General features: G+C 48.0%; 1 protein-coding gene across 4 annotated transcripts in view; it reads left to right on the forward strand.

Annotated features, from left to right (window-relative positions):
• The first annotated feature begins 2,674 nt into the window (after positions 1–2,674).
• CELSR1 (cadherin EGF LAG seven-pass G-type receptor 1) overlaps positions 2,675–15,476 on the forward strand; it is a 271,369-nt gene continuing 258,567 nt past the window's right edge. For all 4 annotated transcript variants that reach the window (XM_075345116.1, XM_075345117.1, XM_075345118.1 and 1 more), the window contains exon 1: positions 2,675–6,060. In XM_075345116.1, coding sequence (XP_075201231.1) covers positions 2,760–6,060 — 3,301 coding nt within the window. In that variant the 5' untranslated portion in view covers positions 2,675–2,759. The remainder of the gene's footprint in view (positions 6,061–15,476) is intronic.

Raw genomic sequence — 15,476 nt, forward strand, 5'->3', positions numbered from 1 at the left:
GCACGGAAGAGAGCTTGATGCTGGACTGAGCCAGGGGCTCCCTCCGCGTCGTTAAGAAGATTTTTGCCGAGTTGTGTTCCTGCCAGCTAACGTCTAAGACCGGGAGTGCTGCAAAAGCCTCCGGGCAGAAACTCCACTAAGACCGGGAGTGCCTGCCGACGGCCTCCGGGCACGACTAAGACCGGGAGCTTCCAGGAGGAACTCCGGGCGCTGGACTGGTGTGCCCTTGCGGGTGCCCTCAGGTGAACATGTTCGCAGTTTCATTAAAATGACTTTGTTTAGTTTTAAAATGTGATTTTAGATTTGTGCCTTGCCGGGAGGCTTAGGCTTAAAGAGGGGAGGTATGTAAGGGGTGGGCAGACCCCTTACAAGGAAGCACAGGTTTTCTCTGAAGTGGTTAATGCTGTCCCCATAGAAACTGTACAGGAGGGAGGAGGAGCCGGCAGCTTAGGGGGAAAGGAAGTGTGTGCTGAAGGCAGTTGTGTCCGGGACGGGAGAGAAGAAACAGCCAGGGGCAGAGTGTGGAGCTGAGTGGGCAGAAAGAAAGAAAGAAAGAAGGGAGCTGGAAGAACAGGGAAGCCGGAGAGAAAAGGAGCGGGCGGAACCTCATAGTGCGAAGCAGTCCCGGTGTGGGTCCGGGCTGTGGGTAGCCATAAGTGGGAGCCAGGTGAAGTAGAGTAGCCGGGCACATCCCCACTGGAGGAGACGTCAGGGCAGGCTTTCCCCAGCTAAGAAAAGAACGTGAAGTCATCTGTAACTGCCGGTTTTTGGAAAGAGTTGTGAAATAAAGAATGTCTTTTATTTGCATCGAACCATGCCTGGAGAGTGTTTATACGTCGGACGACATCTGCACCACCACACTCTGCCCCACCAAGACATCTCCCGTCCCGATAGTGACGGCGGAGCCAGGGGTAAGCCTGACAGAAGGGGCCACGACTACAAGCCCAGAGGCGCCCCTGGCACCCCATTACACATGTGCCGGTGCAGGCAGGAGCAGGGTGAGGTCCATGTGTCGGTGTGCATCGCCGGTGCAGGCAGTGAGGTACTGGTACATGTGCCGCTGCAGGCAGGAGCAGGGTGAGGTCCATGTGTCTGTGTGTATCGCCGGTGCAGGCAGTGAGGTACTGGTACATGTGCCGGTGCAGGCAGGAGCAGGGTGAGGTCCATGTGTCGGTGTGCATCGCCGGTGCAGGCAGTGAGGTAGTGGTACATGTGCCGCTGCAGGCAGGAGCAGGGTGAGGTCCATGTGTCGGTGTGCATCGCCGGTGCAGGCAGTGAGGTACTGGTACATGTGCCGCTGCAGGCAGGAGCAGGGTGAGGTCCATGTGTCGGTGTGCATCGCCGGTGCAGGCAGTGAGGTAGTGGTACATGTGCCGCTGCAGGCAGGAGCAGGGTGAGGTCCATGTGTCGGTGTGCATCGCCGGTGCAGGCAGTGAGGTACTGGTACATGTGCCGCTGCAGGCAGGAGCAGGGTGAGGTCCATGTGTCGGTGTGCATCGCCGGTGCAGGCAGTGAGGTACTGGTACATGTGCCGCTGCAGGCAGGAGCAGGGTGAGCTCCATGTGTCGGTGTGCATCGCCGGTGCAGGCAGTGAGGTACTGGTACATGTGCCGCTGCAGGCAGGAGCAGGGTGAGGTCCATGTGTCGGTGTGCATCGCCGGTGCAGGCAGTGAGGTACTGGTACATGTGCCGGTGCAGGCAGGAGCAGGGTGAGGTCCATGTGTCGGTGTGCATCGCCGGTGCAGGCAGTGAGGTACTGGTACATGTGCCGCTGCAGGCAGGAGCAGGGTGAGGTCCATGTGTCGGTGTGCATCGCCGGTGCAGGCAGTGAGGTACTGGTACATGTGCCGGTGCAGGCAGGAGCAGGGTGAGGTCCATGTGTCGGTGTGCATCGCCGGTGCAGGCAGTGAGGTACTGGTACATGTGCCGGTGCAGGCAGGAGCAGGGTGAGGTCCATGTGTCGGTGTGCATCGCCGGTGCAGGCAGTGAGGTACTGGTACATGTGCCGCTGCAGGCAGGAGCAGGGTGAGGTCCATGTGTCGGTGTGCATCGCCGGTGCAGGCAGTGAGGTACTGGTACATGTGCCGGTGCAGGCAGGAGCAGGGTGAGGTCCATGTGTCGGTGTGCATCGCCGGTGCAGGCAGTGAGGTACTGGTACATGTGCCGGTGCAGGCAGGAGCAGGGTGAGGTCCATGTGTCGGTGTGCATCGCCGGTGCAGGCAGTGAGGTACTGGTACATGTGCCGGTGCAGGCAGGAGCAGGGTGAGGTCCATGTGTCGGTGTGCATCGCCGGTGCAGGCAGTGAGGTACTGGTACATGTGCCGCTGCAGGCAGGAGCAGGGTGAGGTCCATGTGTCGGTGTGCATCGCCGGTGCAGGCAGTGAGGTACTGGTACATGTGCCGCTGCAGGCAGGAGCAGGGTGAGGTCCATGTGTCGGTGTGCATCGCCGGTGCAGGCAGTGAGGTAGTGGTACATGTGCCGGTGCAGGCAGGAGCAGGCTGACCTGCATACCACGCGTCCCCTCCTCTCCCTCCTCCCCGCACGGAGGTGACTGTGGGAAGCTCCCAGCAGGGCGGATAGATGGATAGATAGAGCAGGTTTATGGTAATGAGATGCGGAGGGGGAGGAGGACAGCAGCGGCGCAGCCTGTGAGGGGGTGGGAGCCATCTTGGACTCACTCGTAAAGTTACCGTGGGACCTGTGGGTGAAGTTGCGGAGTGCCCGGCATGCCGCCCCGCAGCCCGCGCTGACAGTGGAGATGTGGGCGCTGTGCTTGTGTGTGCTCGGGCTGCTGCAGCCTGCGGACGGGCTGGATGCTCACCTTTATCCCGGAGCAGCGGTGAATGTGTCTTTGGGATCGGACTGGACTTACCGCCTGCGGGGAGTGATGAGCGGCGATGTGGAGACGGAGCAGGGGCGGCTGAGGCTGCGGAGCGGAGCCCGGTGTGAGCAGCTCGCCCCGCTCTATGTGGATCTGCGCTCCCGGAGCCGGCGGGCTGCGCTGTACATCAGGCTGGACGTGCGGGCACACGGGCAGCGCTGCCACCTTCAGCACCGGGCTGTGGACGTGGAGTATGAGGCCGGCACGTCTCTCTGCACCCCGGAGCTTGTCCCCCGGACTGAGGAGCTGCTGCGGGCATCGCTGGGAGTGTCGGAGTGCAGGAGGCGAGGGTGGCACTGTGCGGACTCTGCGGCGCACCTGGTGTGCCATTCTGCTGCCCCCCGCCGGGCTCTGCTGGTGCGGGTCAGGGTGGGCCACACGAGGATGAAGCGGAGCCTGAACAACAGCCCGCAGTTCCAGCTGAGCAACTACCAGGCTTCAGTGCCCGAGAACGAGCCGGCGGGCACCCGGGTCACCTCCCTGCGGGCCATCGACCAGGACGAGGGCGATGCGGGCCGGGTGGAGTACTACATGGAGGCTCTGTTTGACAGCAGGTCTGCCGACTTTTTCCATATAGATGCAGAAACTGGCACAGTGAGCACCACCCAGGTACTGGACCGGGAGACCAAGAACACCCATGTATTGAAGGTGACGGCCACTGACTTCGGATCTCCCAGGAGGTCGTCTGTCACCTACCTGACAGTGACTGTGAGTGACACTAATGACCATGTCCCCTCCTTTGAACAGTCCGTATATAAGGAAAATATTAGGGAAAACCTGGAAGTGGGCTACGAAGTGATGACCATAAGGGCCACAGATGGGGATGCCCCCTCTAATGCCAACATGCTCTACAGACTGGTCAACGCAGATGGGGTGAATGCAGTGTTCGAGATAGACCCACGATCTGGTGTAGTCAGGACTCGGGGGCAAGTGGACAGGGAGACAGTGGCTGATTACCAGCTCATAGTAGAGGCCAATGATCAGGGGAAGGACCCAGGCCCGAAAAGTGCCACAGCCACGGTATACATCAACATAGAGGATGAGAATGACAATTACCCTCAGTTTACGGAGAAGCGATACGTGGTACAAGTCCCCGAAAATGTTAGTCCCAACACCAAAATTCTGCAAGTCCAGGCCACAGACAAGGACAAGGGGAACAATGCCATAGTCTACTACAGCATTGTGAGTGGCAACATCAAAGGCCAGTTCCACATCCATTCATTTACTGGGGACATTACTGTTATATACCCACTGGATTTTGAGGCTGTCAGGGAATATACCCTAAGGATAAAAGCTCAAGATGGTGGCCGACCTCCCTTAATCAACACGACTGGTATGGTATCAGTGCAGGTGGTGGATGTCAATGACAATGCCCCCATCTTTGTTAGCACCCCATTCCAGGCCACAGTCCTGGAGAATGTGCCTATAGGCTACTCTGTAGTCCACATCCAAGCTAATGATGCCGATGCTGGAGACAATGCTCGGATACAATATAGTTTAACGGATACACCATCTAATTTCCCCTTTGTCATCAATAACAATACTGGTTGGATTACTGTGTCTGTTGAGCTGGATCGGGAATCTGTGGAGTCCTACACTTTTGGAGTTGAGGCAAGAGATAATGGAGAGCCAGTCATGAGTTCATCGGCCAGTGTGACTATAACCGTGCTGGATGTCAATGACAACAACCCCACCTTCACTGAGAAGGTCTACCAACTGAGACTCAATGAAGACGCTGCTGTGGGTAGCAGTGTCCTCACCATGACAGCCGTGGACAGGGATGTGAATAGTGTGGTCACATACCAGATCACCAGTGGTAATACCAGGAACCGTTTTGCCATCACTAGCCAGAGTGGGGGTGGACTTATCACGTTAGCTTTGCCCTTGGATTACAAGCAGGAGAGGCAGTATGTTCTCACTGTCACAGCTTCTGATGGCACGCGGTCTGACACTGTACTAGTCTTCATCAATGTCACTGATGCCAATACCCATAGGCCAGTCTTTCAGAGCTCACATTACACAGTAAGTGTGAGTGAAGACAAACCCATAGGCACTTCCATAGTTACAATAAGTGCAACTGATGAGGACACAGGGGAAAATGCCAGGATTACATACATCATGGAGGATAACATTCCCCAGTTTAGGATAGACCCCGATACAGGGACCATTACCTCTCTGATAGAACTAGACTATGAGGATCAAGCATCTTATACCCTAGCAGTGACCGCCAAGGACAATGGCATTCCACAGAAGTCTGACACCACTTATGTAGAGATACAAATTCTAGATGCTAATGACAATACCCCTCAGTTTGTAAGGGACAGGTACCAGGGTGCTGTGTTTGAGGATGTACCAGTTTCCACCAGTGTGCTTCAGATATCTGCCACAGATAGGGACTTTGGGATGAATGGGAGGGTCACGTATACATTTCAGGGAGGGGATGATGGAGATGGGGATTTTTACATTGAGTACACCTCTGGTATTATTAGGACAAATCGTCGCTTAGATAGGGAAAATGTACCTGTGTACAACCTGAAAGCATTTGCAGTAGACAGAGGGAACCCACCTTTAAAAGCCCCTGTGGACATCCAGGTTTCTGTTTTAGATATCAATGACAATCCTCCAGTTTTTGAGAAAGATGAGCTGGATATATTTGTGGAGGAGAACAGTCCGGTGGGCTCTGTTGTGGCTAGGATAACTGCTACAGACCCTGATGAGGGAACCAATGCCCAGATCATGTACCAAATAGTTGAAGGTAACAACCCAGAGGTCTTCCAGCTGGATCTCTTCAATGGGGACCTGACCGCTCTGGTGGACCTGGACTATGAGGTGAAGACAGAGTATGTCATTGTGGTTCAGGCCACCTCCGCACCATTGGTAAGCAGGGCTACTGTCCACGTGAAGCTGCTGGACAAAAATGACAATGACCCTGTCCTACAGGATTTTGAAATTATTTTTAACAACTATGTGACCAATAAGTCCAACAGCTTCCCATCAGGAGTAATCGGAAAAATTCCTGCATATGATCCCGATGTGTCTGATACATTACACTACAGCTTTATTCAGGGCAATGAGTTGAATCTTCTCATCCTGGATCCATCCACTGGAGATCTGAAGCTCAGTAGAGACTTGGACAACAATAGACCCTTGGAAGCCATGATGAGAGTTTCTGTTACTGGTGAGTGAATCAGTACTGGCTCATATCTGTATAATGATAGCATGCATACTATTAGACCCCATACATAGTAATGTATATACCAATGTAACAGGTGCAGCAGCTGCATTCAGCCTGAGAACCATGTGCTGGAGATTTACAAGCTTTTCTGTCTTTCTGCCTAGTCGCCTTCTGTTTCCCATGTAGGAATATGCTGCAATGTATTTTAAGGAAGTGTGACGGAATATGTGGATGGGATTTTCTTCATCCATATGATGCTTTACAAATGCTATTGATAACTATTATTATACAAACCCTATTGTGGTAATATAGATTCTCGTTTCTTTATGTAACCAGCCATAATACTGCTGCGGGAGGGGCACATCTGCAGTGGTGAATTTACACCGGTGGGAATACGTCCATGGCTATAGTGTAGAATCGCTGCCTTGGTTTCATTTTCTGCTGCATCGTTAGCTCTGGATTGACCCACTTTACAGGTGGCCATAGCTTTAGTGATAATTCTTAATTTGTGTGGTGGGAAATGATTGTTTTCAGTCCGATCAAACAGCAAAGAATATATCATACTTGCTACACAAATTCAATCGTTCATCAGCATGACAACGGTCTAGAGATTTCCATTAGGCAGTACATCTCATGAAAAATCATATTTGTATCATCTAAAAGTGTCGGAAGCATAAAGAGCTGACTAGTTTAGTATGGTTGGGAAACATACTGCAAGCTTAAAGGGATTGTCCACTTTTGTTAATTTTCTTTTACTTAAATGGACGTATTTGGGACTAAAAATAATTTTTTAAATTGTTTTTCATTCAAAAGTTAGCACTGTTTGGCTTTTACATGCTCTTTGTTTCACTGCAAGTCACTTTTGATGTGAGCTGAGAGAAGCTCAGAACATTAGATACCGAGCTCTCTGACGGATTGCCAGTTATCTCATTCTGCAGCCATCAATAGCCAGTGACATATTCGTGACTGCACTCAATGAACTTTATATTGGAGATTACTGTTACAGCTGCTGATGTCATTAATACTACAGGAATATATTCACTTGGGCTTTAAGTGAAGCTACTCCTGCGTTATGTATGTCCTGCCTTCTGTTCTGAATTGTTCATGTTGACAAAATAGAATATCAGCTGTGCATACGGAAACAGGTCTCCCAAAAGCACAGCTTAACCCGATATTTTACATTTCTATTATACTTGTGTGTTACAGTTAATACATAGGTATATTTGTCTTGCAGTTAAAGGGGTTATCCACTACTTTTATATCGATAGCCTATTATTAGGATAGGTCATCAATGTCTGATCAACTGTGGTCCGCCACCTGTCGATCAGCTGATTTTGGTGCTGGCGGCAGTGGCAGCAGGAGGCTGTAAATGCTCAGTTTCAGAGTTGCGCTGTCAGGAGCGGACATATCAGTGGTGCAGCCTGTGTGGCTGTTCAAGGAGGCCCATTTGTAACTCCAAAGCAGGTGGAATTGTGCATTTTGATGAGTTTATGGCTGCAAATGGCCCATATCTTGTTTTTGCACAGGGGTCCTTTTCTGTCTATGTCCACCAGTGTGCTCCATCTTCTGATAGCGGCCGTGGCTGAGTACTGCACATTTACCTCCTATTGATTTGAATGGGAGGCAGATGTGCAGTACCCGGGAGCTATCAATGGTCAGGACAGCTCCGGAATTGAGCACTGAGAACAGCTGATCAGTGGGGGTGTCGGACTTCGGCAGATCGGACATTGTTGATCTATTCTAAGGATAGGCCATGAATGTTAGAGTAGTGGCCAACCTTTTTCACACGTTACACAGGTCCTTAAACATAGCAAGTGATTAGTTTGTATTATACTTATGCTAATTCTAATAGACGGAGGGGATAATTATGAATATAATATCTGCTCCATTGCAACTGTCACTCAAGCAGCTGCCGATTTTTTTTTTTTTTTTTAACCTTTACTTTTTTGGATTTCAAAGCCTAAACACCTGAGCTGACCACTACAGGTATGTAGAGAATCAGCCTGATAGTGCCAGTATAGGGCTATGTGCGCACACTGCGTTTTTGTGCGGTTTAGGCCGCTAAAAATGCACCCGTGGCAAAAATGTGCAAAAAACGCACCGGTAAAACGCATGCGTTTTACCATGTTTTGGTACGTTTTTGGCTGCGTTTTGCTGCGTTTTTGATCTCTTCGTTTTTCCAATGCATTGCATGGGGGAAAAACGCAGGAAAGAATTGACATGTCCATTTTTTTTTTTTTTTTTTAAGCTCAAAAACGCAGCTTAAAAAAAAAGCTGTGTGCAGACAGCAAAATTGAAAACTCAGACTTTGCTGGGGAAGCAAAGTCATGCAGTTTTGAGCCCAAAAACGCACCCGAAAAACGCATTGTGCACACATAGCCTAGCACTGCCTTTAGGTTATATACGAAAATCCTGGTGATTGGTTCCCTTTAAGTAGCTTTGTTATATAAGCTGAGTCATGGTTTGTTCCTTAGTAGCTCATCATTTGTTTTCATTGCCATGTATATTCATCTACGTGTAGGTGATCCGTCCGAGTGGCTACCTGCATGTTGCTGCGTAGACAAGAAGCATTCGCTCTCACCTTCGCTCCTAGGGGTTCCCATTTGACATGAATATTAGAAAGTTTTATTAGAGTTGCTTGTTCTTGGGGAAATTGTTCTTTAATAATTGACTATATTAGGTACATAAGAGCCAGATCAGGTGGGTTTTATAGACCCTGATGGCTTTATTCTGTGTACGCCCATATTTGTGCTGGGTTATCTTATGTACTTTAGAGAAAACTATGCCCGAACCAATGACCTGTTGTAACAGGAGCATGTGACTTTTGTCGCACATAGGTAATATAGGCTACTTGTGATGTCACCCAAAAAAAGCAGGAAGCGTCTGTAATTTGGCATCTACTTTCATGTCGGCTTCATAGGCCCTTTTGTGGATGTACCTTGTATTAGAATGTGGGCACCATAGGGCTTCCTTGGTGGGACAGTGAAGTGTCCCAGGTTTTCCCAGTTACTTTGGGGGGGTGCACTCATTATTGTGTACATTGACCCGACAACCTAAAGTCTTATGACCCAGTGTATATGGAGTATATATGGACAGCCCGATGGCTCAGTGGTTATTAGGCTATGTTCACACAGTGCCTCTGCTGCATTTTTGGTGCATTTTTGAGGTCACAAAGATACACCCAAATGCATGCATTTCCTTCTCCCAGCAAAGTCTGAGATTTCTATTTTGCTGTCTACACAGTGCATCTTTTTTGGCTGCTTTTTTGAAGATGCAGCATGTCAATTCTTTTTGCATTTTTGTCATCGTTTTTAAACCCTTCCAGTCAATAGATTTGACTTAAAAAAACGCATTGGGCAAAATGCGGTAAAAACGCGGGGGTTTTTATGAGTTTTTGCCGGGGGTTCGTTTTTTGGGGCCAAAAACATTGCATCTTTGTGGTTAGAAAAGATGCAGTGTGTGACCATAGCCTTACTCTGCAGTGCTTGGGTCCAAAACCCACCAAGGACAATATCTGCAGTTTGTATGTTATACTTGTGTTTCTGTGGGTTTCCAGTTTCTCATACACTCCAAACACATACTGATAGGGAGCTTAGATTGTGAGCCCCAATGGGGATAGTGATGATAGAAAGGAAGGAATGATCCAGCAATCCCGCAGGTAAAATCTAACAATTTATTCAAAGGGTTTTTAAAAAAACATGTGATGAACAAGGCATAATGAAAAAAAACCATATAAAAAGGAGTACAATTAAGGCCGCTTTCACACATCCGGCTTTTCTTCACTTTGTCGAATCCGGCCCGCTCCCGTACAGTGTATACAGTAAAATGGCTGCGCTGCAACTTCCTGGTCACATGCTCCGGTCACATGACAGCACGTGACTGGAGCTTGTTGCACGGCCATTGTATTGTATACACTGTACGGGAGCGCGCCGGATCCGACAAAGTGAAGTAAAGCCGGATGTGTGAAAGCGGCCTAAACGCACATACGGTAGTTGTGGGAGCGATAACTTGTTTCACACTGACCTAGTTGATGATCATGTCTGTAAAGATCTGCAGAACAAAATAAATATGTGCAATATTTTATTGTCTCTGTATACTGTAAGGAGTATATAATTGATGTGAGCGGATTCCACATTATGCTTCCCCTTCCATTAATTACTGTTTCAAAGGTCTTATTTAAGAAGAGCAAGTAATGTTTGTGGTACAGAGAGGACCGATTCCAGCATGCCCATTACATTCTGCCCATAAACTTTCCCTCTTATCTACAGACAGTGGACAGACACAGACTAAACACAGCTACTGAAGGATTCCTGCTAGAGCCAGGATTGACATGTTAGGACAGAGCGTTTAGAGCTAGTCTTTTGTATAATTGGATAAGGAAATTCTGTATCACTTTACAGAGGTATCAGTCAAAACCAAGTTAATCACGAAACGCAATGCCTGCGTGTTGATTTTTCTTCTTCTCACACAATTGAGCATATTTTTCATGGGAAAAGGAGCTTTTGGCAGCATTTGGCTCCCTGCAACAAGAAGAGCCTTTTCTTCTGTATATATAGGATTTAGCTGTGAGTTCAGTTAAACAACTGTCAGCAAACAGCCCCCAAGATCCCTGACCGGGTCCCTTTAAAGAACACAAAGCACTGAACGTCTGGGCATGGTGCAGCCGCAGATGATATTCTGCACATACTAAGCTGTAAATGTTATGACATTCCACTTACAGAGACAGTTAGTGTGTATTCACATGGTGCAATACCACTATCATGCAAGTGTATGGTGTTTCACCCAGCAGAAAACAAGTGCACAGATTGTAGGGCATACTAACAACCCGCAGCTTGCTTCTCTGTACACGGATTTGCCATAGAGTTCTGTCCTGGCAGCCATCTACTTCTGAAAATACACTTCACTTTTTTGCAGTACGTAGCAGAAAAAAATACCCACTCAGCCCCCCAAAGATGTAAATATGCAAAATACAGTTGTCTGTCATCATCTAAAAAAAATCCTGTTTAAATATTACTAATATTACTAATTATACCTGTGAGTAAGACTGTATTCACACATTGTGGTCACATTGCCTTTTTTTTTTCTTAACCATTGCAAAACAGCAACATGTGAACGCTGTATCTGGCCACGTGCACGCATTGCACTGGGACCAAGGTTATTCAATGAGGCAGAGCAGATGGTCTGCTCTTTTCTCATACAGAACAGACTCTGGATGAGCGAAAAGTTGCAGCATGTTGTGAGTAGATTCCGAAATTGTGTGAGACTCGCCAATACAAGTCAATGGACACTGGGGAAAAAAACGGACGCCACACAGAGCATCCTAGTGACGTCCGGAATTATGGATACATTACTATCATGTAGCAGAGAACACTGTAAATGGTCCTGTAATTGAATAATAGCTGCTGAGAAAAAAAAGATTGCACACTGCCAGGATGACACGTGAGGTAAAAAGCACCCACTCACATAGCACTCGCGGAACACACAGAATACCACACGGATACCACTTGTCCGACTCTCCAGGAAGAGAAAGGGACCATTTTTTGATACAATCCTGTGAATCCAGCCTAATTGTAATTAAAAACTAGAAGTGGGACAAGCAGAGGAAAGACATAATAGAAACAGAACACTACTTCTGTATTTATTCCACTCCCGGTTTTGGTTTACAAATACTGAGGTAAAAAAGTCACCAAATTCTGAGGTGAAAAAAGCCTCACCAAATACTCAATGTTTGCACATGGCCTTACATGGCTTGTCTACCACCAATATAACTAATGGAGTACCAGTATTGAAGGCCACATGCACAGGTTGAGTATATGGTGAGTTTTTTTACCTCAGTATTTGTAGCCAAAATCATGAATGGAACAATCAGAGGTAAAATAGAATAGAAACATGTTACCACTTCTGTGTTTTTACCCACTCTGGGTTTTGGTTAACAAACATTGAGGTAAAAAACTCACCAAATAATCAACTTGTGCATTTGGCTTTATATACTCCATTAGTTATATTGGTTGTAGACAAGCCATGTAAGACCATGTGCACACACTGAGTATATGATGATTTTTTTACCTCAGTATTTGTAAGCCAAAACCAGGAGTGGGTAATAAATGCAGAGTGATGCTCGTGTCTCTGTTAGGGCATGTGCGCACGTGAGCGTATTGCATGCATTTATGCTGCTTCTAGCACTGCAGCGTAAATGCATGCGTCCTGCGTCCCCTGCACAATCCTATGTAGATTGTGCATAATCCTTGCTCACAATGCTTTTTTGAATACAACGATTTGGATGCTGAAAAATTCATCCAAATTGATGCGTTCAAAAATACAGCATGTCACTTCTTTCGTGCGCTTTGGATGCAGCTCCCACTCTGTCTATGGTGGGGGCAGCAGCCATAGCGCATGAAATAGGAATTTATTCTGCTGAAACACTGCATCTAGTATGCAGTGTTTCTCCAGCGATTTGAAGTGCACATGTGCTGACAAATCGCTGCAGAAATTTCAGCATGTACGTGCGCACAGTGCCTTAGGCCGCAGTCAGACTCACGCGAGAATCCCATTCACAATCCCATTCACAATCCCATTCACAATCCCATCACATCGACACACACACTCCTAACAGGAGCGTCTCAACTGCATAGAAATACATGCAGCCGACCTGCTCCTGTCAGCAGAGCGTGCAGCCGTGTCGGGTGATGTGATGCGAGACTCGCTTAAGTCTCTCACGAGTCTCTCACAAGTGTGACTCCGGCCTTATATGTTTCCTCTGATTGCTCCACTCCTGGTTATGGCAACAAATACGGAGGTCAAAATCTCACCAAATACTCGACATGTGCACGTGGCCTAGTGTACTCCATTAGTTATATTGGTAGTAGACAAGCCATATAAGGTCTCAGGCAAAAATTGAGTATTTGGTGAGATTTTTACCTCAGTACTGTATATGTAAGGCCACGTGTACATGTTCAGTATTTGTTTTGTTTTTACCTCAGTATTTATAAGCCAAAACCAGGAGTGGGTGATAAATACAGAAGTGATGTCATGTTTCTATTAGACCAGGGGTCTCCAACACGCGGGCCGCATGCGGCCCCTCAGGCTGCTTCGTTCGGCCCCCAGGCCCATTCCCCTGTTCACTATCACGGCAGGTACAGGGGCCACAGACACTGTCTGCACTTTATGTCAGATGAATGTTTTACAACATACAATCATCTGACATAAATCACTGACAGTGGCTGCGGCCCCTGCACCTGCCGCGATAGTGAACAGGGGCACGGGCCTGGGGGCGACACAAAACAGAGTTGATGAGGCAGCCGAGGGAACGCGGGACAGGTGAGGAGAATGGTGTTTTGTTGCTTTTTTTGTGTGTGTGTGAAGGATGGCATATTAACCCCTTAGCGACCTATGACGTACGGGGTACGTCATGGCTCCCTGGTACTTAAGAACCCATGACATACCCAGTACGTCATGGCAAAATCGCGACCCCGGTGGCTGCGATTGCTTAGCAAATACCTTAGATTTGGGGAGGAGGGGACCTCTGCCTGACCTCAGGAGGCGTGGTGTCTCCTCCCCGGACCTACGAAGGCTGTGATTGGCTGAGCGGCATTCGTCAGCCAATCACAGCCACTGTAATGTTTTAGCCATTGAAAATGGCTGCAACATTGAAATCCAGCCATGGTCAGTGCAGCTGTAGCGCTGATCATTGGCTGGAGCTGGGTGAACTCTGTTTCACCCGCCCCCAGCTCTGATTGGAGAGACCGGCCTTGTGACCGATCTCTCCAATCACTGTGGATCTGGGGCCGGAGACCGCTCCCCTCAGCTTCACTCCGGAGTCTGTGGAAGGTGAGGATGGAGAGCGATCGGTAAGTTATAGTGCCACTGCCCACTTTCAGCCGCTGCCCCCCCCCCCATTACTACAGGATGGGGACAAAGTGCGCACATTACTATGGGATGGGGATAACGCTAGGGACATTACTATAGGATTGGGACATTACAAGGATGGGCACAATACTATTGGATGGGTACATTAATACTATAGAATGGGGACAAGGCTGGGGACATTACTATAGGATGGGGACAAGGTGAGCACATTACTATAGGATGGGGTCTAGGATGGGCACAGTACTACAGGATAGGGACATTACTACAAGGGGACAAGGATGGGAAACATTACTACAGGATAAGGACTAGGATGGGCACAGTACTACAGGATAGGGAGATTACTACAAGGGGACAAGGATGGGAAACATTACTACAGGATAAGGACTAGGATGGGCACAGTACTACAGGATAGGGACATTACTACAAGGGGACAAGGATGGGAAACATTACTACAGGATAAGGACTAGGATGGGCACAGTACTACAGGATAGGGACATTACTACAAGGGGACAAGGATGGGAAACATTACTACAGGATAAGGACTAGGATGGGCACAGTACTACAGGATAGGGACATTACTACAAGGGGACAAGGATGGGAAACATTACTATAGAATAGGGATAAGGCTGGGGACATTACTATAGGGTGGGGACAAGGTTTGCACATTACTATAGAATGGGCACATTCCTATAGGATGGGGACATTGCTACAAGGTTGACAAGGATGGGGAAAATTACTATAAGATGGGGGATAAGGATGGACACATTACTATAGATTGGGGACATCACTATACGATGGGGACAAGGTTGAACACATTAGTACAGGATGGGCACATTACGATAAGATGGGGACAATGCTGGGGACATTACTATATAATGGGGATAAGGATGGGCATGGGGACAAGGATGAGACACATTACTACAAGATGGGGACAAGGATGGGGAACATTAGTGTACGATGGGAACAAGGATGAGCACATTACTGTGGGATGGGGACTAGGATGGGGCACAATACTACAAGGGGACAAGGAGGGCATGTTAAAACAAGATGGAGAACATTACTAAAAGATGTTGGTCCAAATTTCTATATAGGGCTAATTGCAAGACTACTAGTTACAAGAAAGGAATAAAATGTAAAAAAAATATTATTTTTTTATATTTAAACAAAGAATGTGCACGTTTGCTATAATAAACAAGTGAAAATGTTCAAAATCAGTGATCCAAAGGTGTGTGTAAAAAAAAAAAAAAAAATTATATTATATATGGTACCAATAAAAATGTCACTTTGTCCTGCAAAGAATGCGGCCCCCAAATTATTTATTTTCCTCTGTGCAGCCCATACACCCAGCCGAGTTTGAGACCCCTGTATTAGACTTTTCCTCTGATTGTTCCACTTAAGGTGGCTTTACACACTGCAACATCGCAAACGACATCGCTGTAACGTCACCGGTTTTGTGACGTAATAGCGACCTCCCCAGCGACATTGCAGTGTGTGAAACACATCAGCGACCTGGCCCCTGCTGTGAAGTTGTGATCACTAGACATCTCTCAGGA

Source organism: Anomaloglossus baeobatrachus, chromosome 4 (genome assembly GCF_048569485.1).
Source record: "Anomaloglossus baeobatrachus isolate aAnoBae1 chromosome 4, aAnoBae1.hap1, whole genome shotgun sequence".
In the NCBI taxonomy this organism is placed as follows: Eukaryota; Metazoa; Chordata; class Amphibia; order Anura; family Aromobatidae; genus Anomaloglossus; species Anomaloglossus baeobatrachus.